Source organism: Neomonachus schauinslandi, chromosome 7, assembly GCF_002201575.2.
Source record: "Neomonachus schauinslandi chromosome 7, ASM220157v2, whole genome shotgun sequence".
In the NCBI taxonomy this organism is placed as follows: Eukaryota; Metazoa; Chordata; class Mammalia; order Carnivora; family Phocidae; genus Neomonachus; species Neomonachus schauinslandi.
This window is the reverse complement of record NC_058409.1, coordinates 103,175,872-103,199,609: the sequence shown is the minus strand read 5'-3', so window position 1 is coordinate 103,199,609 and position 23,738 is coordinate 103,175,872. Positions and strand designations below refer to the sequence as shown.

The window sequence follows — 23,738 nt, the reverse complement described above, 5'->3', positions numbered from 1 at the left end:
ACAGGCAGAGAGGGAGAGAGAGGGAGAGAAGAGGAGTGGAAGGAGGATTTATATAGGTGGTCTGAGAGGGTAGTGTGGCCCCGAGTTAACACCCCCCCCCCAAACAAATCCTGTGAGGTGGCACGGATGCATTGAGTAGACTCCTAATAGTCAGAGCTGGAAGAGCCCTTAGAGACAAGCTAGTCCCAGCGCCCTCCTTGTTTTACAGATAGGGAAACTGAGGTCCAGAGAGGGGAAGTGACTTGTCTAAGTCACAAGGCGAGTCACAGGTGGAGGTGGGACAAGAACCCAGGTCTCCTGACTCCCGCCCCAGGGCTCCGTGAGGGCCTGCCGAGCACAGTAGACAGGGGCATCTAGCACAGCTGGGATGTTGGCTGATCTGATGAGTTAAAAGCTCTGTTCAGGAGGAGTAGGTGGGCAAAGAGTTCCCCCTCTTATCGACAGAATGGATTTTCAAATAGAATTTGAAACAAATCAGTCAATTCCACATGGATGGTACTTGATGAATCCTTTCCTGGATGACTCCAAAGGCCGTCATTAGAACAGTGCTTCTTAGGGATGATCAGGCCTGCCCCCTGATGGGGTTGGCGAGGGTGGACTGGCCACCGTGGTAGCTCTTGGACCATCACGGGAAGTGCTGTGGCCGGGGCACTGGGCCCCTCGTCTGTGTGGCTGCACTGCCTGGCCTAGGGCCAGGCGCATGGTGGGGACGGTCCTCGAGGAGATCCAGAGGCAGCCAGGGCAGATGTGGTGGCAGAGGGAGGTTGGAGCTTCTGAGAGGTGGTCGGCAAGTGGCCCCTAGCAGTCGCGGCGGCTTCCCCACCGTATACAATACCTCTTGCTTTTCTCTCTCTCTCTTTCTCTCTCCTCTCTCTCCCTCTTCCCTGTCTCTCCTGCCCTCCCGTGCCCTCCTCCTTTCTCCTACCTATGTCTTAGGCCTGCCAGTGGTCCCCGCGGGCTTTGTTTCACCCCACTGGTGGTACACAGGGCCGAAGAGGCTGCCGATCCCTGGTATAACACCGCCTGGCTGGGTTGGTTGGGGTACACTTCTCCAGGAGGCAGCAGGAATGGACTAGCCTGGCTCCTCAAGGCCCCTTCCAGCCCTAAGATTCAAAGGCAGATGATGTGGAAAGATCTAGATTAGCACTTGCACCCTTTGCACTTAAGGCCCTCTGTAAGTGGGAGTTGATTGTCTAGTAGACCTCCTGTGTAAGTACCCATCTTCCCCCGCTTTCTGCCCAGGGTTTTGGTAGGCTGTGCGACGCAGCTGGTGCCACCAGAGGGCACCATCCCTCAGTAATGGATTCAAAGTGCTAAGGGTCAGAAGCTTGAGGTCGGTGGGTGGGGGATTTGCTCTGATCAAATCGCATTTCGCAGTTCCTCAAAATGTTAGAGCTGAAGGGGACTGGTTTGAGAAAGCATCTGGTGCAACCCCCTCATGTTAGCAGATGAGAACACTGAGGCCCAGAGTGGGACTTTGTTGCCCAAGGTCACACAGCAAGACAGTAGGAGGGCCTGGCCTTAGACCCAAGTCCGGGGCTCCACCCACAGTGCCACCCAGCCAACCAGTAAAGCAGAGAGTGCCTCCAGAGTGATGTGAACTGAGGTTCTCCTCTGATGCCCATGCCCTTGGCCAAGCAGAGCAGGCAAAAACCTGGGCCTTGAAAGACTTGTTATCAGGCCCTGGGCAGAACTTCCTTCCTGGGCTGACCAGTCTCCCTCGTGAGGGTTTACATGTTCCAAATTCACTTCTCCAACCCTAAACTGGTACTTCCTTAAGACAGTGCTTTTTAAGAGCAGACATCTGCAGAAAAAAAGAAAAATATAAATACAACACAGAGAAACCTTTACCCCAGGGTGGAGGGCCAGCCCCTGACCTTCTCATCTTACTTTCTCTTTCAAGCTATACATGGTGCGGACCATGCTGGAATCACTCATCGCAGACAAAAGCGGCTCTAAGAAGACACTGAGAAGCAGCCTCGATGGACCCATCGTCCTTGCCATAGAGGACTTCCACAAACAGTCCTTCTTCTTCACTCACCTGCTCAATATCAGTGGTGAGTTGCAGTGTCCGGGTAGTGGGGAGAGGATTAGGGTCCCAGGTCCCAGACCGACTAAAGCCACTGGACCAAAAGTTGCCAAAAAGCATGGTCATTGACCAAAAGAGGCACATTTTGCCACCGAGGTAAAAAATGCACACTTTCTGGTGGGCTTGGAAAGGCCAGGCTCGGTCCAGCTAGTCTCACTCCGCCGACTTTGTCTGGTAGACATTTGTGGTTTATTTGTCATGAAGTCTCTAGTACCCTCTACTAAAGACTTTTTTAAAACCAGCAACATACCCACAGACACAGCCAGGCATTCGGTCAGCCTTTTGTTTCTAAGCAGCAGCTCTGAGCTGATTAGTCTTCTTGCTCATAGCAAAGGAGGCTTCCAGGCTGTACCCCAACCCTGGTCCCCCATTCCTGTGCTCCCGTTAGCAGGATGACTGTGCCGGGGGAACAGGGCAGGGGGAAGGAGAGCAGCATCCAGGGACGTGGGAGTGGTAATGCACCTGTTGGTACTGAGAAGGGTGACCTTAACAAACAATCCAAACTTCATCAGAGCGCAGATCAGGGCCCTTCAAGGCTTCTGAGCAGGGAGAAGCCAGAATTACCATGTACAAGGAGGCCCGACTGTGGATCTTCAGGATGGCTTTGTAGGGGGATGATGGAGATTGTGGGGGCATCTAAAGCTCTAAAACATCACTGCTGTCCTCCCCCCCCGGGCCTGCTACTGTGAGGTTAACAAATGCTGTTTTCTAAATAGATGTTAGACTGGCTGTCAGGTACAAGACAGCAGGATCTACTGATCAAGTCGCATTTATGAGTACCTACTATATACTAGTATAGTGGTAAGAATAACGAAAGCAGTAAGAACCAAGTTAATAACAATAAGAGCAAAGATCTTTTGGTGCTTCTCGTGTATAACCCACAACTCTTTCCTATATGCTTTCAGAAGCCCTGCAGCAGTGTTGTGACCTCTCTCAGCTCTGGTTCCGAGAATTCTTCCTGGAGTTAACCATGGGCCGGCGAATCCAGTTCCCAATTGAGATGTCCATGCCCTGGATTCTAACAGACCATATCCTGGAAACCAAAGAACCTTCCATGATGGAGTAAGAGGCAGGATTGGGTCAGCAAGGAGGTCCCCAGGGTGCAGATGGAGGATAGTTTGCTAAGGAGCTCTGTTCTTTCCAGAACTTTCCAGATTAGGCAGCGGGCCCCACTAGGGAGAACACTCGTGCCAGGGATCAAGTCACACCAGATTTGACTCAGCCTTGCAGATAGGCCCGGGATTCTACCAGCCCAGCTGCCCTCCCTGTGCTCTGTCAGTCTCAGGGCAGCCGTGCTTGGAAGATAGTCATCTCTGGGGACCAGGAAGCTAATGTCCTTAACTGCCACCTCATTTCTTTTGGTCCCAGACTCATTTTTTCAGGTCTTGGAGTTATTAGCATCACGGACTTTTGATTTCTACAGGCAGAGCATAAAGTAAGGCATTCCTAAGGCAGGCTGGAAACATCAGAGTGCTGGACGGCTCTCTCTTCCCAACCCCGAGCTTGTTCACGTGTTCACCCAAGCCTTCATGTTTCCCAAGCCGCATCAGTCGGTTTCCCTTCAGAGAGATGAGTAAGCTGCTGGCCTCTACTTTTCTCTCTTCAGGTACGTCCTCTACCCCTTGGACCTGTACAATGACAGCGCCTACTATGCTCTGACCAAGTTTAAAAAGCAGTTCCTGTACGATGAGATTGAAGCCGAGGCAAGTGACACCCTTCTCCTTTTGTTCCTGTAATCTTATTCCGAGAGTCTGGACTTTTTATTTATTTATTTATTTATTTTATTTATTTTTTAAAGGTAATTAGAATATTTATTTTCAAGTAAGGAAAAAGCTAAGCTGGTTACAGTTGAGATTTTAATTGTCACTTTCAGATTTATGAGTGGGGGAATTAAATGCTTAAAACAGTTTGTTGTTTTCATTTGGTAGGACTATGAAAAAAAAAGTGTGGCTACACCTGGCTTGTTGTTATATTTTAGCACAAACTGTCAAGTCATGCCCCCACTCACAGCAATAAAATGCACAAAAACAAAATGCAAACCAAACAGACTTCCTCAGTTGACACAAACTTTAGTGTCTTTTCTCAGGGGTTTTTCCACTATTTTTCTGGTTAATGTAACAATCCTACAAGTGTAAATAAAATATCAAAGCATCTTTTTCACCGAGTAAGAAAGCTGCTAGTTATGTGATCTTAGAAAACTTCAAGGAATTTGTAAAACTTGTTCATAATTTAATCAAATGTCTTTTGAGTCTGGACTTTTTAAATCTTTAGCTCTTGGCCCAAAGTGGGCTGTCTTAGTCCATTCAGGCTGCTGTACCAAATAACCACAGACTGAGTGGCTTATAAACAGCAGAAATGTATTTCTCACTGTTGTGGAGGTTGGAAGTCTAGATCAGGGAGCCAGCACTGTTGGGTGAGGGCACCTTTCTGGGTCACAGACTTCTCATTGTATCCTTCAGTAGTGTAAGGCATGAGAGAGCTCTCTGCGGTCTCTCTCTTTTTTTTTTTTTTAATTTTATTTATTTATTTTAGAGAGAGAGAGTGAGCATGCATGCACACAAGTGGAGGGGGGGGGCAGAGGGAAAAGGGGAGACTCTCAAGCTGACTCCACACTGAGCACGGAGCACAGCTTGGGGCTCGATCTCACGACACTCGATCTCTCAGACACTTAACCGACTGAGCCGCCCAGGTGCCCCCGGTCTCTCTCTTATAAAGCGCTAATCCCATTCATGAAGGCTCTACCCTCATGACCTAATCACTTCCCAAAGGCCCCACTGTCTAATACCATCGCTTTTGGGGATTAGGATCTCAACATATGAATTTTGGAGCAACACAAAACATTCAGACCATAGCAATGCAGGATCCATGACTTGTTCTGGAGAGTTATCTCTTTTTTTTTTAAAGATTTTATTTATTTGTGAGAGAGAATGAGAGACAGAGAGCATGAGAGGGGGGAGGGTCAGAGGGAGAAGCAGACTCCCTGCCGAGCAGGGAGCCCGATGTGGGACTCGATCCCGGGACTCCAGGATCATGACCTGAGCCGAAGGCAGTCGCTTAACCAACTGAGCCACCCAGGCGCCCCGAGAGTGATCTCTTTTTATGACTTTTTTTTAAGATTGTAGTATAATTGACACCCAGTGTTCCATTAGTCTGTGTATAGCACAGTGATTCTGCAACTCTATATGTCATGCTATGCTCCCCACAGGTGTAGCTCCCACCTGCCCCCATACAGTGCTCTTATAATATCATTCCCTATATGGAGAGTGATCTTTACAAATCATGATCATCAAAAATGACCCAGACCGAGACGATGGTCTTTCTTTTTCAAATGTATTAAGGGATGGCTGATGATAGAACTGCAGGGGTAAAATTAATTTTCTAATGGGTCTTTTATGGTTGGATTATTTGGCTAATAATAATAACAGCAATATCATGTATCAGTTATTATATATTTACAAGTTGCCAGGCGCAGTGCTAAGCACTGGAGAGAGAACGACTTTTTAAATAAACTTCACAGCAATTTAAAGAGGTATATGCTACTATCTGTTTTACAGATAATAAATCTTAGACTTGAAGTGGTCAGTTATTGTTACTCCAATGTCACACAGCTTCCAGTGTCACTTGCTAGTACCGGTAGGACTAAAGTAACCATCCTTTCAACTATGAAGCTATTTATTAGTCACTCAATGGCTTTATTTCTGTAATGGTCAGGACAAGCTAGGTTATGCTGCAGTAACAAATAATCACAAATTTTTAGTACCTTAAAAATCAAAGGTTTATTTCTCCCTTATGGGTTGGTTGGGGGCTCTGGTCCATGTAGTCTTCAATTTGGGACCCGTGTGGAACATTCACTAATTGCCATGGCAGGGGGAGGTGTTACTGGTACTTAAAGCTTCCACCTGGAAATGACACGTGTCATTGGTCAAAGTGAGTCATGTGCCTGCACCTCCTTTTCAGAGAGGAGCGAGGAAGTACAATCCTGTCACCTGCATGAGGCCCATGGGAGTGGTGGCTACCGCAATTCCTCAGTTTTGCCTTCTGGGATCTGGAATGATAGTCCGGGTTCTGCTTAATTACATGGGGTCTATAAACACAGACTGAGGCCAATTAGGTAAAAATATCATAGAAATATAAAACATTCCTTTTTTTTTTTTTAAGATTTTATTTATTTATTTGAGAGAGAGAGAATGAGAGAGAGCACATGAGAGGGGGGAGGGTCAGAGGGAGAAGCAGACTCCCTGCCGAGCAGGCAGCCCGATGTGGGACTCGATCCCGGGACTCCAGGATCATGACCTGAGCCGAAGGCAGTCGCTTAACCAACTGAGCCACCCAGGCGCCCTAAAACATTCTTATTTATAAAGGAAAAACATGACTATTTTAGGATTAGCAAGAAAAGCTAGTAGAGATGCTGCTTGCTTTCTCTACCCTCCAATTTCTATGGGATTTGAAGACCTTGATGGACCCCAACACAGATCTCGTCTCCTGAGCACAGACTTGGGAAGAGAGATTCTAGGAGACAAGTGAACTGGTTGCATCTCAGCTTTTGACAACTCCATGTTCTGACAAGATCTTATATACTTATGTTCTCCAACAGGTTGAAAACGAAACAAATCTAGAGTGTCATGTGGCCAAGTGAGATTTTTTAAATAAATGGAAAGAAAGCACACAGCCAGGCCCTGGGTAACATTTGAGGGCATGGGGACAAAGTATACATTGAGACCCCAAGTTGTGACCTGCCCCCTTTCTCTTCCCATCACCCAACTCTGTTCTGCACGATGAAGGGCCTCGTGTGTATGTGTGTGGATACCCAAGCTGCATCTGCCACCACTGCCCACAAACAGTGGCCCCTTAGCTAAACCTCAACCCTAGGGGTACATACACCTGCTGTGCAGTCCACCCTCAGGGATGATCCCAGGGAAAATACCAGACAGGCCTGGAAGGGGCTTGGGCTTTTGGGGCAAGGATACTCAAGGCTGGTTCTAGAAGGGGAGCTTAGGATATGACTAGTGGGCACCCCCACCTTGACTCTGCAGGTTCTTCAACTGGAGGAAGGTCCAGTGGGGCCCCTTGAAGCATGAATTCCAGAGCAGAGGCTTGGTCACCTGCAGATGAGGGCAGAACTGCACATAGCTCTGTGTTGTATGTTCAGAATAACATTTGGGGTGTAAAATCAAAGATACGGGAGCTCTTCAGATAAAGAATTAACCTTACGGAGCTGCGAATTTGGCGAGGGAAGCATGGAAGATCAGTCACCTAAATATGCTCTGTTCCCTTTGAAGTCCCATGGTGCCCTGCCACCACTACATCCCCAGCTCATTAAAGCCCCACCCTTGGCTGTTTCTTGCCTTCGGTGGACGGTTTGGTTTTGATCCTGTGTCTGACGTGAACTTCTCACCTAAGCCTCATGGTATGCCACCAATGTGATGAGACACTGAAATGGCAAGATGATCCCATATTCATTAAGAACCAGAGGTTTCTAAGCTAAGTTTGAAAAAAAAAAAAGATTTTTCAGTTTCCAAGCACCATCAACTTCTTCATTTGTCAAGCAAGGGCAAATAAAGTGAAAGGAAAAGATGAGAAAGTCTAACAGGAAAGAGGATGGGTGGAATGATGTGAGCAATTGCAGGATATGAAGAGCTATCGCCTTCCCCCTGGGCGGGCCACCTTGGAACAGCAAGGATGGGACATACGGGGAGGGCTGTTCCTCAACAGCTTTTTGAACTTGGCCTTCTCTGTGCCTAACTAAGGGCCTTGAGAGTGAGGGACCAAACTTCTTAACTTACTTAACCACAGGATCTGCTTTTTTTGCTACTCAAAGTATCTTGCCCCACAGCACACAATACTGCCCAGCTGACCCCTTGCAGCTGCGTGCGCTTTCTTTGCTAAAGCTAGACATGCACCGCTGACATTCCTGCTTCCGTGTCCCCAGGTGAACCTGTGCTTTGATCAGTTTGTCTACAAGCTGGCGGACCAGATCTTTGCCTACTACAAAGCCATGGCTGGCAGGTACGAGGGTCCCGGGGCTGTGAGCAACAAACGTTTGTAGCCTGCCACCTGTGAGACATGGTTTCCTGTCGTAAAACCTCTCTTCTTTAGCCCCTAAGGAAATCTGAGCGATTCCATGGGCCTGGACTGGGTGCTAAAATATAGGAGAAAGGAAAATAGGCAGGTTTGGTGCTGTCCCTCATGGAGCTTACAGTCTAGGAGGGATATCAGACGTTAATACAAACCGATCAGAGCACAGCGGCAAGGGAGGTTGCGTGCTCCCCGTGAAGGAAATGTTCATGGGAGTATGGAAATCTATGACAGTTAAACCTGCACTAGTCTTTGGAGTGAGGAACTGGAAAGGCTGTCCTGAGAAACTAACATTTGAGTTCTTATCTGAAGTTGATAGGCATTAAATAAAACTAAGTGAAGGATGGGTCAGGAAATTGCAGGCAAAGGAACTGCTTCTGCAAAGTCCCTGGGGCAGAAGTATTGTACTGACAGCATGCCTACTCCATTGGACAGTTGAGACCATTAATGTGAATTAGTGCATGTAAATGTCTTGTCTACAGACCATAAGAGGAGACAAGTTGCACAATAAAGCTGGAGAGGTAGGCAGGGCTCAGGTGATGGGGCTTGTAGGATTTCCCTAGGAGGAATCGAATACCATGGGATGATTTCAAAAGTATGACAGGGACTGGATTCAATTTTTATTTTTAAAAATTTGCCCTTATTAAAAACAAAAATGTGGAGAATGGATTGGTGGTGAGCAAGAACAGGTATATAAAGGCCAGACAGGAGACCGGTGAAGAAGTTGGGGTAAGACACTTGTCAAGTGTTGGAGCCTCGTTGGCAGTGCCAGTATGTGTTGATTGAGTGAATTCCTGGGTTTCAAGAACCCATAACAGTACTGGTCAAGACAAACCTCAAAATAGGTATCTGTCTTCTTATTGGAAATCCAAATGTACAAACCAATAATGTCAAGAATAGTTACTTAACTGTCATAAATTACTTTTCTTTCCATGCAGAGAATTTCCTTCATTTTGCTTTGACAGCTAGAATTGCTCTGACAGATTTCAAGTAGGAGGTGACATCAGAACACACCAGTCTCTGTTAACACAGAATGCGCATTAAATGAAGTGAATGGCTCTTGATGATTTAGAAAGTACAAAACATGTACTTTCAGGGAAAATGCAGATTACACAGCCTTCGACAAAGTAGTCACTTAGCAAGTATCTGGGTTGAATAGGATGCCGTTTTAACAGTGAGCTGGGCTTCCAGTGTCTCTAAGATGATTCTCATTTCAAATATGCTATATATACAAACTCAGTAGATCCTCTGGTCTGAAATAGATGGGGCTGGGTATTTGAAAACCATCCCCAGTTATGTTTACTGGCCTTATGTAACTTTTATTCCTTGCAGTGTCCTGTTGGATAAACGTTTTAGGGCCGAATGTAAGAATTATGGAGTCATCATTCCGTATCCACCGTCCAACCGCTACGAAACACTGCTGAAACAGAGACACGTGCAGGTACGGTGAAGAAAGCCAGAGGGATGGGTGCCTGGGTGGCTCAGTTGGTTAAGCGACTGCCTTCGGCTCAGGTCATGATCCCGGAGTCCTGGGATCGAGTCCCATGTCGGGCTCCCTGCTCAGCAGGGAGTCTGCTTCTCCCTCTGACCCTACCCCCTCTTGGGCTCTCTCTCACTCTCTCTCTCTCTCTCAAATAAATAAATAAATAAATCTTTAAAAAAAAAAAAAAGAAAGCCAGAGGGCAGGTGAGACAGGCTAGAGAGTAGCCGTGAAGTTAGCGGGGAGATTGGAGACCAGGACTGCATACTCTCCACCCTGCGTGCCACCCGTGTGGACTTCTGAGCATGAGTGTAGCCCAGCCTCGGAATCTTATAAGCAATAAAGAGGCATTGGCATCCTGCGGTTCAATTTCTAGGCTTCTCAGTCCACCTGCAGCTCACCTCTGGGGAGTCGTGGCCACCAAAGCCTTTGTCCTCTTGTCATAAGCCGCGGCTCACTTCCCTCCAGGGGGACTGCTGCTCAGGAATGGGTAACTGCTCCTGAGCAGGGCCCTCATGCTGGTCTAAGTGAAGGCGGGCTGCTTCGTGCTTTGAAATGAAGCATGTCCGCTAAACCCACGCTAGAAATTAGTGTGTTTTTGTGGAGTTGCTTTTTGTTCACATTTGACCCCAGATGTAGAGGCAATAAATGCTGCCAGGAGCTCAGACACAGATCACTGCTTAAAAATGTTAACGTGAGCCAGGCAGGCAAAATACGAGATGCTCTGGCCACCTGACTCCTACACCACGCTGTCAGCCGCGTGAAGCTGGTATGGCCTTTACGCCATGACCTCTGCACTTGGTGCGTGGGCCACAGTGTGTGTGGGGAAGACCCAGGTGAAGGGCCACGGCTAAGAAGTGCCCCAGGTGAAGAGGAAGGGGTTACCCTGGAAACCCTGGGCATTTTCATTGCCGTGAGAAATCAAAGGGAAATGGAGAGTAATGAGAGAGAAAAGAACATCGTCACCTCTCAACAGCAGGAGCTCAGTACTTTTCCTCCAGCCTCTCAGGAAATTACAGCCATCAGTTACTGATGCAGCCAGAATTAGCCACAGGACATTAAATACTGAGGGCTCTATGTGTACACAAGGTAGCTGCCAGGGGTCCTAGTCAGTTGGTAGAAAATCTCCCAAAAGGGAAATGGAAAAAGAAGTAAAATAGTTAAGAATAATCCTTGGACACCTAGCAAAGCACAATGCACACAGCAGGTACTCAGTAAATGTTTATTGCTATTTGCATCACATCTGTGATATTGCCCACATGTGTGTGCCCTGGCGGAAATTAGCGTAAGTTCTGTTTTCCATCCAGCCCTTCATTCTCGTGCTTCTATATTCATCCCCATAAAGGCACGCAGTGGGCCCTTGCTGAGGGAGCTGCTACTCTCTTGTGATTGGTGGTGCATGGAACCGATGTGGGAAGGACCTCATAGCTAAATTTAGGATGTCAACATTGCATGGGGTGCCGGAGCCTGTCCTGAGCCTTTTCCTACAGTCTGGATGAATCCTATTTTTCCTCAACTTCTTATATTTCAAACTTAAGTTGAAAGAATAACACAATGAACATATATATACTCTACAGGCAGATTTGTGATCATTAATATTTTACCACATTTGCTTTACTTTCTCTTATGTGCATATTTTTTTCTTTCTTGCAAATACAGTAAAAAAAATAAAATAGTTAAGAATAATCCTTGGGCACCTAGCAAAGTGCAGTATATGAATATGTGTGTGTGTATATGTATAAAGTTTAGGTAAATAGTATATAAATATATAAGTAGTATATAGTATATATATTATAAATATAGCAGATATAGTAAGTAGTATATAAATAGTAAATAAATACATAAATAGTAAATATATGTAGTATATAAAGATATAGTATGTGTAAATAATTTATAAGAATACATATATATGTAGGGGCGCCTGGGTGGCTCAGATGGTTAAGCATCTGCCTTCGGCTCAGGTCATGATCCCAGGGTCCTGGGATCGAGTCCCATATCAGGCTCCCGGCTCAGCAGGGAGCCTGCTTCTCCTCTGACCCTCTCCCCTCTCATGCTGTTTCTCTCTCGCTCGCTCTCTAAAAAAAAAAAAAAAAAAAAAAACTTAAAAAAAAAAAGAATACATATATATGTAACATTAAATTACATATGTTTTAAATATACGTACTCTTTTTCTTAGCTGTTTGAGAGTAAGTCACAGACGTCATGACACTTTACCCATGAATACCTCAGCATGTATCTCCTAAGAATGAGGACATTCTCTCATAATCAAGACAGAATGATCATACTCAGGAAATTTAACAGTACTGTTTTCTGCATAGAGTCCTCATTTGTCCCAGTAATGTCTTTTTGCTTTTAATCCAATTTCTTATCAATGCATTGCATTTAGTTGTCATGTGCCTGTGAGAACCTTAAGTAACTTTTCTCTCTGTCTCTTCCATGTAGTTGTTGGGTAGATCAATTGACTTGAACAGACTCATCACCCAGCGCATCTCGGCCGCCATGTATAAATCCTTGGACCAGGCCATCAGCCGCTTCGAGAGTGAGGACCTGACTTCCATTGTGGTAAGAGACTGGGGGCCCGTGGGAGTTCTGGTCTGGGAGTCCTTAGACCTGAAGCCTAGTTGGAGGTGTTGTTAGGTTAGTACTGAGCTAGTTAAAGAGAAGCAGTGAGTCTCTTCCCAACTGAATGGAGAGGTAAAAAAAAAAAAAAAAAACTTAAAAAGAATGAGTGATCTTACCCTCTTGATTGCCTTGAGATCTTTGACATGGTCAACCCTGGGGCACAGTTGCTTGTCCTTTGGGTTACTACTGAGCTGAGCAAGTACAGGGAAGGTCCTGAGAAGCTAGGGAAGGTTGCACAACAGGGTGGGCATCATGGGTGTGCAGCATAGGGCCCAGAAGGGCTCCGTGCTGGGTTTAATGCTCTGCCATTGCCATCTTGAAATTCTTAATTTTTTAACAAGAGTCCCCACATTTCCATTTTGCACTGGGACCTGGAAACTATGTCTTTGGTCCTGATGCACAAGCAGGGAGTAAACAGCAATTTGAGCTACTCTCTGCTAACTCTTCCTCTCCAAGAATTAGAATAAACTTGATTGACCAGTCCTGAAGTGAATCAGAGGAAGACTTTCATGCTTTCAAAAGCAGATGAGTAGAAGAAATGAGAGAAATAGAAAATCACCATTAGAACGCCACGGTGACAGTTGTGGGCAAAATCCAGCAATGGATGCTAAAATTAGTAGGCGGACCTTTGAGAAGAATATTTTATGGTTCCTCTTATTACGAGGTCCCTAGAGTAGTCACATTCATAGAGACAGTAAGTGGGATGGTGATTACCGGGAACGAGGGAATTGGTGTGTGGAGTTTTGGTTGAGGGAAATTAGGTTCTGGAGATGGATGGTGATGATGGTAGCACAGTCATGTGAATGAACTGAACGCCACAGAACTATACACTCAAAAATGGTGTCAGTGGTAAGTTTTCTGTTACATATATTTGACCACAATTTTAAAAGTTACTCGGAAATTAAAAAAAAAAAAAAACTAAGAAGCAGCAGGATTCTTGCATAGTCTCAAACTATCTCCTTCAAGATATTTATTAACTCCAAAAGGAAGATTAGTAACTTTACAGTGGGAACACCATCTTAACCAAGCATCAAAAGTCAACAACACCAGTAATAATATATATTCATGTAACCCCTGCTGGTATTCTTCTGTGGTATTCTTGCCAAAATGCATGTTCTCAATCTAATCATGAGAAAATATCAGATAAACACCAATTAAATGGCGTTAAAAAAAGGAACGATACTTTTCAAAAGCATCCAGGTCATAAAAGACAAAGACTGAAAAATGTTAGTGATTGAGAAAAGACTAAGAAGAATGACAACTAAAGGCAATGTGGGATTCCAAATTGAATCATAGAACAGAAAAAAGGACCCTCGTGGAGAATCTGGTGAAATCTGAATTAAGTGTGTCATTTAGTTAATAGAACGGGACCAACGTTAATTTCCTACTTTTGATAATCATGCCACGGTTATGTAAGCTGTTAACATTGGGGAAATTGGGTCAAGGATATGCAGGAACTCTGCTTTTTCACTTACAGAAAAGTAAGTCTAAAATTATTTCAAAATTTTAAAAAAAAGTATTTTTTAAATGGACAAAGTGGTTAAAAAAAAAAAGTGACTAGGGACTAGGGCTCTAGAGTCAGAAAGACCTTGGGTGCTAGTCTTGGCCCTGCCACTTACTAGCCGGCAATTTTGGCCAGTTATTTAACTTCTACAAGGTCATTTCCCCATCTACATGATAGAGGAATGTTAGAAATCATAGTATAACGTTTTTATAAGGATGACTTGCACTTAATAAATAATAGCTTATGAAAAAAAGATGAGAGGAGCATAAAAATTTTGGGCTACAATGAGACATTCTCAGGGTGAATTTTCAGCAGCATTTCCTGTGAGGACTTGCCCCCAGCTACCCAGCTAAGTCCTGGGTCAGTTACTTTAGGAGACTGTCATATAGCACATGTTCTGGGAGATCTATTTAAAGAAGTAGATTTTTCTTGGGAGGAAGGAAGGAAGGAAGGAAGGAAGGAAGAAAGGAATAGATTTTTCTTTGTTTATGCCAGAATGTTAGCAGTGATGGGATTTTTTTTCATCTTTGTTGTTTATCTGTAACTTCTAGCTGTCCAGTAATGAATGAGCATATCTCATGGAAAAACTGGTCTGGGGTGTGTATGGGTGTCCATGACCTCTTCCAACCCCTTGAAAGGCACTGAATGTTCTTTTAGTTGAGAACAAAATCAAAACAAGCAGTGAAAGCCCGTGTTTACCAGGTGAGGGCAGCAACCCCCAGGAGAGCAGGCACTCCTTGTGAAGCCCATGAAGAGGAGACCCCCAGGAATGCTCTCTCCTGTGGGGGTCAGGAGGCTCCTACTGGCCTTGGCTGAGAAGCTTCTGCCTCTTCTGAGAAACAGCCCGAGGAATCTGCTCCCTTCAGCCCCTCCCTCCACCTTGGAAACTCCGTTCTGAGATGGGAAGGCGGCCTGATGATGCCAAGCTGGGAGGGTGGCAGAGATTTCTTAAGTCAGCCGTCCTCATCCTACACAGCTGAGCAAATAGATTCTCGGAGAGATCTGATGCTGGATTTGAGGGCTGGCAGCTTGCAGGCTGTGTTTTGTTTAGGCTGCAGAACACATTTGAAATTTTGAGCCAACATTTAACATTTGGAAGAATTTGAATAAAACTGCAGAAGCTTTGGCAACACCACCCCAGCCATTCCAGATGGCAGCGATCGTCTAGAAATGACTAGATGATCCTGTCAGCCTGGCTGTGCTCTCTTCAGCTTGCCGCCAGCCTCACTGGTACACCTCATTCCCGTGTAGGACCTTCCATGCCTCGCTGCCCCTGACTTCGAGACCCCTGGTCTTCTCACCTGCCTGGGGCCACAGAGCTGGTGAGCAGTCCGGTGTGGCTGACACTCAGCTTTTCCGGTCCCCATCCAAGAGCTCTTCCCACTCCTTCACAGAAGTTGCCCCGTTAGGTGTTTTATGTCCCCAGTTCTGCTTCTCTGCGTTGCCCCCAGTAAACCAACTCTACTGTAGAAAACTGAGACCCTCTCAGAAGGCACCGGAACCACTCAAAAGGCCTTTTCAACCTGCGCCAAGCTTGATGCACGGAGCTCCGCATCCCAGAGGCAAGTGCCCTCTTAGGATTTGAAGGCCGGAATAACATGGCTGAGGCCAAAACCGGGCTCGGATTACCTGTCAGAAACCTTGGTTTTCCAGCAGTCCCATATCAGCAGCGTTGAGAACTCCCTCCTTCGGTCTCCCTGTAAACACCGACACACATTTGTGAGGCTGTTAAAATCACAGAACATTCCCTGGTTTTTCGCTTGCAGTTATCTTCCTGGTAACATGGCTCTTCAGTGTACCATGGGACTCCTCAGGGAGCTTAGAAATAAAATCATTGGCATTTATTCCATTTATTTTATTTCATTCATTTTTTTTACCCATCTGAAGTGAATGGGCACAAAGTTAATAGTCCACCTGGGTAGGCCCTAAGAGACAGAAGCAGAGAGGTGATTCGGTATTTCTGCCCTTCATTTACTTCATGGTGCACAATAACTGGAAACTTACTCTTCCAGTCACCATTCCAGAATTAAAATCCAGATTTTGACCTTCTTTTGAAAGACTGTGAACTCTTGTCATCACTGAGCCCATTCTGAGGAGGTAACAACTCTATGGAGTTAAGTAGCAGCTCCCCCGTCTCTGGGCAGACATTCTGCCACAGACAGCCCAGCCCCAGGAATCCCTCCCGCTCCTGCCCATGTCTCTTCCCTGAGCTGGCTAGCCTCTGCAGCCATTGAAGTTTGCAAGCTTCGATCCACTTCTGCACCCCCAATTTAGAGCCATAGCATCTGAGTTTCAGAAAGACAAAGCTCCAAGATTGGAAGCATGGTCTGGGGCCTCCACCTGGCCACACTCTAGGCCCCAACCGGCGTGAGGGATGCCTTGTGGCTGATGAGAGTAAAATTGATTGCCTGGTGTGGGGCTGCACCCTATGACCGACTGTAGACACCTGAGCTCCCTATCCCAGCCATTAAAGCTGGCCCTCTGGCTGTCCCGCCTCCTGGCCACCCTCTGGTCAACTGCCCTTGCCAGTGTTTGTGGAGTTTTTATATTGTCAAACCATCTTTACTTTGATCATTACTGTTCAAGGGGCTCTCTTAGCAAATTGCTTCTTTAGTCCAGGAGCTCTGTCACAGAGGCCCAAACACATGTGACTTGACATCAGAAGACCTGGGATCACACACTAAACCGTGTTCTATATTCCCTGTGTGACTTTAGGCAAGTTACTTCACCCTCTGAGCCTCATCTGTCCCCTCTATGAAACAGGGGCCATCATACCCATCTCAAAAGAGGGCTTGACCACAACAATACGGGAGTGTCCTAGAGCATCACAAAGAGGGATGGCTTCTCTCTCTGCACAAGACTGTGCTTTGATTCTTTTTTATAGCAGCATGGCTTTGAAAGAAGACTGTGCTTTGATTCTTTTTCATAGCAGCACGGCAAGGGACTAAAGCCAGCCCAAAGGGTTTCACTCTCCTTTTACTTGCCAACAAATGCAGTGACCTGTTGTGTCTGCATATTGTCCACTTTGCTCCCATTCTCTGCCTGAAGGTAGGGTTCCCAGCAGTCAGGGCCCACAGCTCACGTTGAGTCCTCGGTCCGTGGCTTTTAGCTGCACCTTTGCCAACATGTAAGCAACCCGGTGACTGGCAGACCCAGGAGGAATCCAAAGGAGGGGGCATTGTGCCCCCAGCTAGTTTTAAAATTCCTATAGTATACAGCGGTTAAGAATATGGACTTTGGAGCCCAACTTTCTGGATTTGGAGTCAAGTGATTCAACTTCTCCAAGCCTCAGTTTCTCTAATGCATAAAGTAAGGGTTTTTTTTGAGCATTAAATGAGTTAAGACGCATTAAGTGCTGAGGATACAGTTTGGCGTATATTAAATTGAATCACATGAAACTACTCATATTCAATGGTATTTAACCTAAAAACCAGTAGTTTCATGTGGTCTGACCTAGTAGTAAGTCCTAAGCGAGTGATAACTCTTAGGATGGCTCTCTGCACGGCGGAGATACAGCTCTCGTGACAGCCAGTCACACCTTCCTTTTGTTTACTTGCAACACTGAGAAGCAAGCTTTCTCCTCGCCAGTATGGAGACTGGAAAGCAAGCAGGCATGCTCTCCACCCAAGGGGGTCCAGACAGGGCAATCATACATGGTCTGTGGCCCCCTTCTCAGAGCAGGCACGCAGCTTTCCTCCGCACAGTCTGGGAATTCCTCCTCTGAAGAAGGGCATGTTGTCACATGCCACCGCGGGGGCCTGGTGTCCGTGTCGGCAATCGGGAGCTTGTCTGAGGGGCTCTCCCCCCGCATGAAAGGAATCCGTAAGAAGAAGCGGGGTGTGTGGGGTGCGTGTGAGGTGTATGTGTACATCCTCAGCAGCCGTGGGCTCTCTCTGGCAGGAGCTGGAGTGGCTGCTGGAGATCAACCGGCTCACACACCGGCTGCTGTGTAAGCACATGACCCTGGACAGCTTCGATGCCATGTTCCGGGAGGCCAATCACAACGTGTCCGCCCCCTACGGCCGCATCACCCTCCATGTCTTCTGGGAGCTGAACTTCGACTTCCTCCCCAACTATTGCTACAACGGGTCCACCAACCGGTAAGGGAGTCCCTGTGCAAAGGGGGCTGGGGTGGGCTGGGGGCCGGGGAAGCGGTTCCTTCCTGTAACAGGCGTGTCGTGGAGTCCCTCCTGGTTGGAGGCTCTGTGCTGGAGGTGGGGATGCCACCATGAACAAGCCTGCCTCTGAGAGCCTTCAGGCAAGGAGGATGCCGGTGAAAAATGGAAAGAGTGAATCTGGAGATGGAGGAAAGCCCCAGTCATGAGAGAGAAAACACCACCACCTGATCCGGCCTGGGAAGTGATGGGAACCTCAAGAGAGGCTTCCTCCTCTGACAAGTAATGCTTGAGCAGAGATGTGAAGGATAAATAGGAGTAAATAAGGTGAAAAGACAGGAGAAGAATATTCCAGGCAAAGTCTCCAAGGAGCCGAGAGTGCGTGGTGAGGGTGGAGCCCATGGGAAGAGGCGGTGCCATGAAAGATAGCGCAGGACCCAGGAGGAAGCAGGAGCTGGCTGTGCGCTACTCCATAGTCCAACCTAGGAGCACACATGGTGCTTTATGAGCAGATGGTACTTTTATGACAGTATCCACATACATGAATACGTTTGTGCAAAATAGGCACACGGATGCCTGACAAAGTGACGTATGTCTCCTGCAGGGTGCACATAGCCCTGCGTCAGGCACCGAGGTGAGGACAAGACTTAATCCCTTATCCTCACAGAAGTTCAAAACCTGGTGGAGAATGGGAGATGTATTCACCCACAAAACAAGTACATTAGGTTACACAAACATGCATGTGTTTACCGGTCCTCTTGGTACCCTCAGGGCCTGGCTCACGACCAGTATTAAATAAATATGTGCTGAATGAATAGAAGGACCTGGGAGGAAACCACACATGAGCCTGAATCCACACATTTAGCAAGACAGACTTCTGATTCTGTAAAGATCTGGGACTTTAAATCCTCTTGAGCAGAGGTCTGCAGGCCATCGCCCACAAGCCACATCTTGTTGCCAGCCGTCTCTGTACAACCCAGGAGCAAAGAATGCGATTGACATTTTTGAATGGTTGGGGGGAAAAAATCCAAAAAATTATAGTTTGATGACAAGTGAAAAATCATTTGAAATTCGTAAAGTTTTACTGGAACCCAGCCATGCTCATTCATCTACAGTTATTTATGGGCACTTCACGCTACCAGCACAGTTGAGTAATGGTGACAGAGACCATCTGGCTTGCAAAGCTGAGAATACTTGCTATCTGGGCCTTTACAGAAAGAGTTTGTGGAACCCTGCTCTTAAGAAGCCAACCTGGGCGGGGCGGGGGGAAGGATCAGAGCCCCAGAGAAGGCCATTTGCAGGTCCAGCCAGTTGTCTTTCTTGCCTACTGTCCTTGTGAGCGGCCATAGCCCAGAGGCTAGCCTGGGAATCTGGACTACGGTTTTTCCACCTATGGAAAGGAGACAGTAGGCAAATGAATGGGTGTATGTCGTAAGAGTTTAGTACCTTTATAGACAACCACCTAGAAACACTGCGGTTGCACCTGGTCAGAAAGGGCTCCGGCTAGGTTGTGTCCAATGAAGAATGCTCTCAGGACCCAGTTAACTCCCGCCCGTTCTCTTTTCCTCTACTAGTTTTGTTCGAACTGCCATTCCTTTCACCCAAGAACCGCAAAGAGATAAGCCCGCCAACGTCCAGCCCTATTACCTCTATGGATCCAAGGTGAGTAGTCTTGCCTGTGTCCTGCTCCTAAGACTAGTGAGCAAAAGCAATTAGAAAAGTGTTCCCCAAATCAAAAAAGTAAAAAGGTGCAGAGATAGAGAGACAGCAGTGAGATCCAGGCAGAAACAACTGCGAGTATATTTATCTTTATTTGTGCACAGCTAGCCAGGATGGGGGTGAAGCAGACCCGGCAGGGGTGGTTTTTGGGTGGGAATTATTTGGGGGGATTTCACTGAGGTGAGCAGGGACATAGGTGCATGGGGCTTCTCATCTTCATCCTCTCTCCTCCTGTTGCTCAGCTGATTCATTGCAGTATGGTCGTGTGATTCTGGGATTTTGTGTTCCAGAAAGGCAAGGGTTTTGCCAGCAGGAAGCAATTGGGAAGGTGGAGTTTTGAAGGAAATCCCAGAGGGCTGGAGCTAGCACCGAGAGACGGGTCTTTTCCCATCTCTTTGCCGCTTTGTTCCCAATACACATCCTAACACTAACCAGGCCTCCAAATGGTGCCCTGTTCTAGACCTTCAGTCCTTTGCCATTCATTAAACAGACATTTATGAAGTGCCCACAATAAGCCAGACATGGGGCTAGATTCTGCATGCTGGGGATATATCAGAGATTAAAATGGACATCATGTCTCCCCTCCTCAAATTTCTACACCCATGATGGGTACAGGGGGCAGTGTTCACAGAGTCTCACCAACACCATGATAGATGTAGGAGATCTATCTCTTACCCGGTGGGTTTGAAGGGGAAGAATGCCACTGTAAGAGCGAAACGTGTCCACAACAAAGCCAGCATTTTTATTTGTGATGGAATAGAAATGGCTACCTTTGACCCCATTTTCAAAAAGGAAGCACAGATGGACTCAGAAGAACCACTGAATACATATAAGCAAAGGTACTCCTCTAGTTTGGGGAGCCCTAGATTGGGAAGTGTGGTGAACCAATGAGCTCCCACCACTTGGGCCTACAGGTGGGCTTAGAAGGTCTTGGGATGATGCTGGGGCAGTGTAGATGTCCTCTCCAGGACAGCCAGTCTGGTCAAGGCAGCTTTCTCAACACAAGGGACACTTTGAGCCAGCATTTCTGATAGTTCAGACATGTCATTGAACGACTCTGACTCACAAAGTAAGAACAACACCTCCCTTTCCAAGTCTCTTACAAACCTCGTGATTATAACAAGGAGAAAGACACATTTATGTTGATGCTTATATGTCTTTAATACCTTCTCCTTTCCATTTTCTTTTTTTATCGAAGCTAAGAGAGCAGACCTTAATTAAGCTCAGAGTCTTCAGTAGGCAATAGAATCTAAGTCAAACTTAATGTTATTTTGTTTTCATTATATTTATTCTTATGTCTCTTCTACTTATAGCAGGAGGGTGCTGGTTTTTCATTTATGGAGTCATATAAGTCTGTCTTTTAAGATAAGTTTAAGTTTTAAAAATGAGTCGATTTAAAGAAAAATATTGTTAATAATAGTAAAGATAGTCTATGGTTTAAACAAAATGGAGATGGGGTACGAGGTGGTATGTGATTGTCCGAAAGCTGGAAAACACTGTGGAGCAAGGCTTCTCAATCTTTCCAAAATAGTCCCCTCAACAGCAGAGGGGACTGGACGTCTGCCTCAGCTGACTAAAAGCATAACCAGGAGAGCCCATCTTCAACTCAAAAGTTTCCTCGAAGTACTGTGTTTTATTAAGTCATGCAAATTTTGCTTTCTATGCCATGATATATTCATGTTTGTTTTAACATTAAAATAATGTTTTTCATTCCTAACTGGGCTCCCCTAAATGGACACTCCTGAGAGACACCATGTTTCTCCTTTGGCATACCATGAGGGTATATGCTTTCTAGCTTGAGAAGCTTTGTCATAGGGCATTCATCCAACCCGGATGATCCACAAGAGCACTGACAGTTGAGGGGAGGCGAATGGGTGGTCTAGGGACACATTTTTACAAAAGATCTACTATATGGAGGGCTTTAAGCTACACAACGCGCGGGCCGCCTCCTCCCTACCTCTCACTCCCTAAAATGAGGCAGCATGGCAGGATGATCACCACCACCGCCCCTCAGCAAGGCACCCACGTCAGGAACATCCTGATTGGCGGCATCCTGGTCAGCTGCATCATCCTCGTTGGCTTCCCCTTGGGCTTCTGGTTCTGCTTCAGCGCCGGAGTTCTTGCGTGGCATTTCCACCAGGGGGAGCCCTTGCAGGTCTTCCTCTCTCTGCCCAAGCGCGGGGGCCTCCTCTGGCCATCTCACCAACCCATTGGCTTCCTCCATGTGGCCGGCTCGGTAAGACCATCGAGGCTCGTGGCAACGAATGCACCAGAACTGGAGGCAGATGAAAGCTAAGACGGCTGTGAAGCAGGCCAGTAGAATGGCCATCAACACCCACAGGGAGATTTGGGGGTCCACCAGGGAGCTCCCGGCCGCCAGTGGACTCTTATCCAGGGTATGGAACATGGTGCAGTAGTGCCTGTAGGGGAAGGCAGCCTTCTTGCAGCTGATGCACAGGAAGTAGAGAGTGGAAGGTGCCAGGTGTTCCAGCACCACGGAGCTGATTGTTCGGGGCACCTTCTCCTCGTGGTGGAAGCTGTAACGCAGATAGCCGGAGAAGATGCTGTTCCAGTTGGGCCTGTACATAATATGGTAATAGTCCTCCAGGCAGGGCTCTGAGGACGACCAGGAAATGATGGCTCCTGTATGAGAGACGTTCCCAACCTCGATGTTCATCCTGAGTCTAGAACCAGAATCAAAGTGGAAAATGACATCCCCTATTGAAGCATTTATGTATGATGTTCATAACCACCGTATATTGAACATTCACGACGGGGACTAAGATTGCCCCTGTTTTACAAAGAAATGGAGGGCAAAGAGGTTACGTTACTCAGCTAAGGAGTAGCTAAGAAATAACAGAACACAAGTTCACATCAGGGCTGTCTGGTGTCAAAGCCTGTGTCCTGCAGCCCTGACATCCCCCAGCCTCATCCTGCCCTGGCTCCGATCCCTTAGATACAACATTGTTTCCAAGCCTTTAAAAAATGAAGAAAGGCCATAAAAGAAATCAGACAACCCGATTAATGTGCCCACATGAGTCACCACGGCTCTGCGACCTCCAAGTCAGACAGTTATGTCACCTACAGTATCCCTTCTGGACCTTCTGCTCGCAGTGCTGTGAGCTCAGTCATCTAGAACATTCTGCCCACTGCTTTTTTAGCCTCCCAGTTCTGTTGCCCATGAGAGAGGAGATTTGCGTCATCACTCCTTGGCAGCTGATTTCTCCCCAAAGCCTCTGCTCATGTTTTGTTTCTTTGTTTGTTTGTTCAAGGCCGAAGGTACCCAGGAAATTAGTTGTGTAGGTCAAGGCAATCAGCTCCTGATACCAGCATAAATGCTGCTAATTAATACCTCTGGTACTGTGAGTGTTAATAATGATAGTAATCACCAACCGTTAGTGAGTGGTTGCTATGCCACAGCTAGTATGTGTCATGCTAGATGCTCACATACCGTAACAAATTTCCCTTAGTCTTCATCAGGCCCTCTGAGCTAGATCCCCATTTCACAGATGAGCAATCTGAGGTCACTCAGCTAACAGGTAGACTCAAAGCCACTTAACTGCTACATTTCCAAATGCAAGGCTGCTGGGTTTAGTTACAGCACGTTATTGCAAAATGAGGTGCTGGCACTAAGACCCGGTTGCTGTTTTTCCACAAATCAAATGAGCCCTCTTCAGATTACCACCCCTCCCGCTTTGGTAAGAGAGCACCATCTTCAAGCTTTTTAGTTTCTCTTAAATGCTATCTCTTTGAGAGAGAGAGTTTCCCCTCCACTGAATTTCCCCTGATCTAAAAATGAGGGGCAGCCATATTCACTCAGCCTGTGTGTCTGTTCATGTACAGGTCTCACCCAGCCCTGTTCTCTGCCCTTCCTGTCTCACGTGAAATGCAGAAGCCTGCGTTTTAGATTTTAATGACCCAGTAAAAACCCATCAGCCAGATTTTAACCTGAACTGGATGTGAAGCCAAACTGATTTCTATTACAAGCTGCGCTCTCTCCTCCCTGCTTCCCTCCGAACTTCTATTTTCATGGCCGTTTCCCTAGAGGAGGTGGGCTGCAGAAAGATGCACAGCACTGAGCGATTTTTCAATCCTTGTTTTTCTTCTCTAAGGATGACAGTGAACTGAAATGCT

The 23,738-nt window shown here is 46.6% G+C and overlaps 2 protein-coding genes across 7 annotated transcripts in view; one reads left to right on the top strand and one right to left on the bottom strand.

The window, feature by feature from the left end:
• The window catches only part of CYFIP2 (cytoplasmic FMR1 interacting protein 2), a 108,125-nt gene that overhangs the window by 31,537 nt on the left and 52,850 nt on the right, over positions 1–23,738 (top strand). For 5 of the 6 annotated variants that reach the window (XM_044917132.1, XM_044917136.1, XM_044917135.1 and 2 more), the window contains 8 exons: positions 1,904–2,057; positions 2,995–3,151; positions 3,696–3,792; positions 8,019–8,095; positions 9,497–9,605; positions 12,087–12,206; positions 17,671–17,870; positions 19,460–19,547. In XM_044917132.1, the coding sequence (XP_044773067.1) occupies positions 1,904–2,057; positions 2,995–3,151; positions 3,696–3,792; positions 8,019–8,095; positions 9,497–9,605; positions 12,087–12,206; positions 17,671–17,870; positions 19,460–19,547 (1,002 nt within the window). Of the gene's footprint in view, positions 1–936; positions 1,012–1,903; positions 2,058–2,994; positions 3,152–3,695; positions 3,793–8,018; positions 8,096–9,496; positions 9,606–12,086; positions 12,207–17,670; positions 17,871–19,459; positions 19,548–23,738 lie in introns of all 6 variants that reach the window. The other variant, XM_044917133.1, reaches the window with a different exon arrangement.
• FNDC9 (fibronectin type III domain containing 9) lies at positions 21,565–22,281 on the bottom strand. The gene has a single exon (XM_021697503.1). It carries the CDS (start codon positions 22,279–22,281, stop codon positions 21,565–21,567), a length of 717 nt encoding a protein of 238 aa, XP_021553178.1.

Excerpts from the sequence above, each read along its gene's own strand:
- FNDC9 (XM_021697503.1), bottom strand. The coding sequence starts at position 22,281 with ATGAACATCGAGGTTGGGAACGTCTCTCATACAGGAGCCATCATTTCC.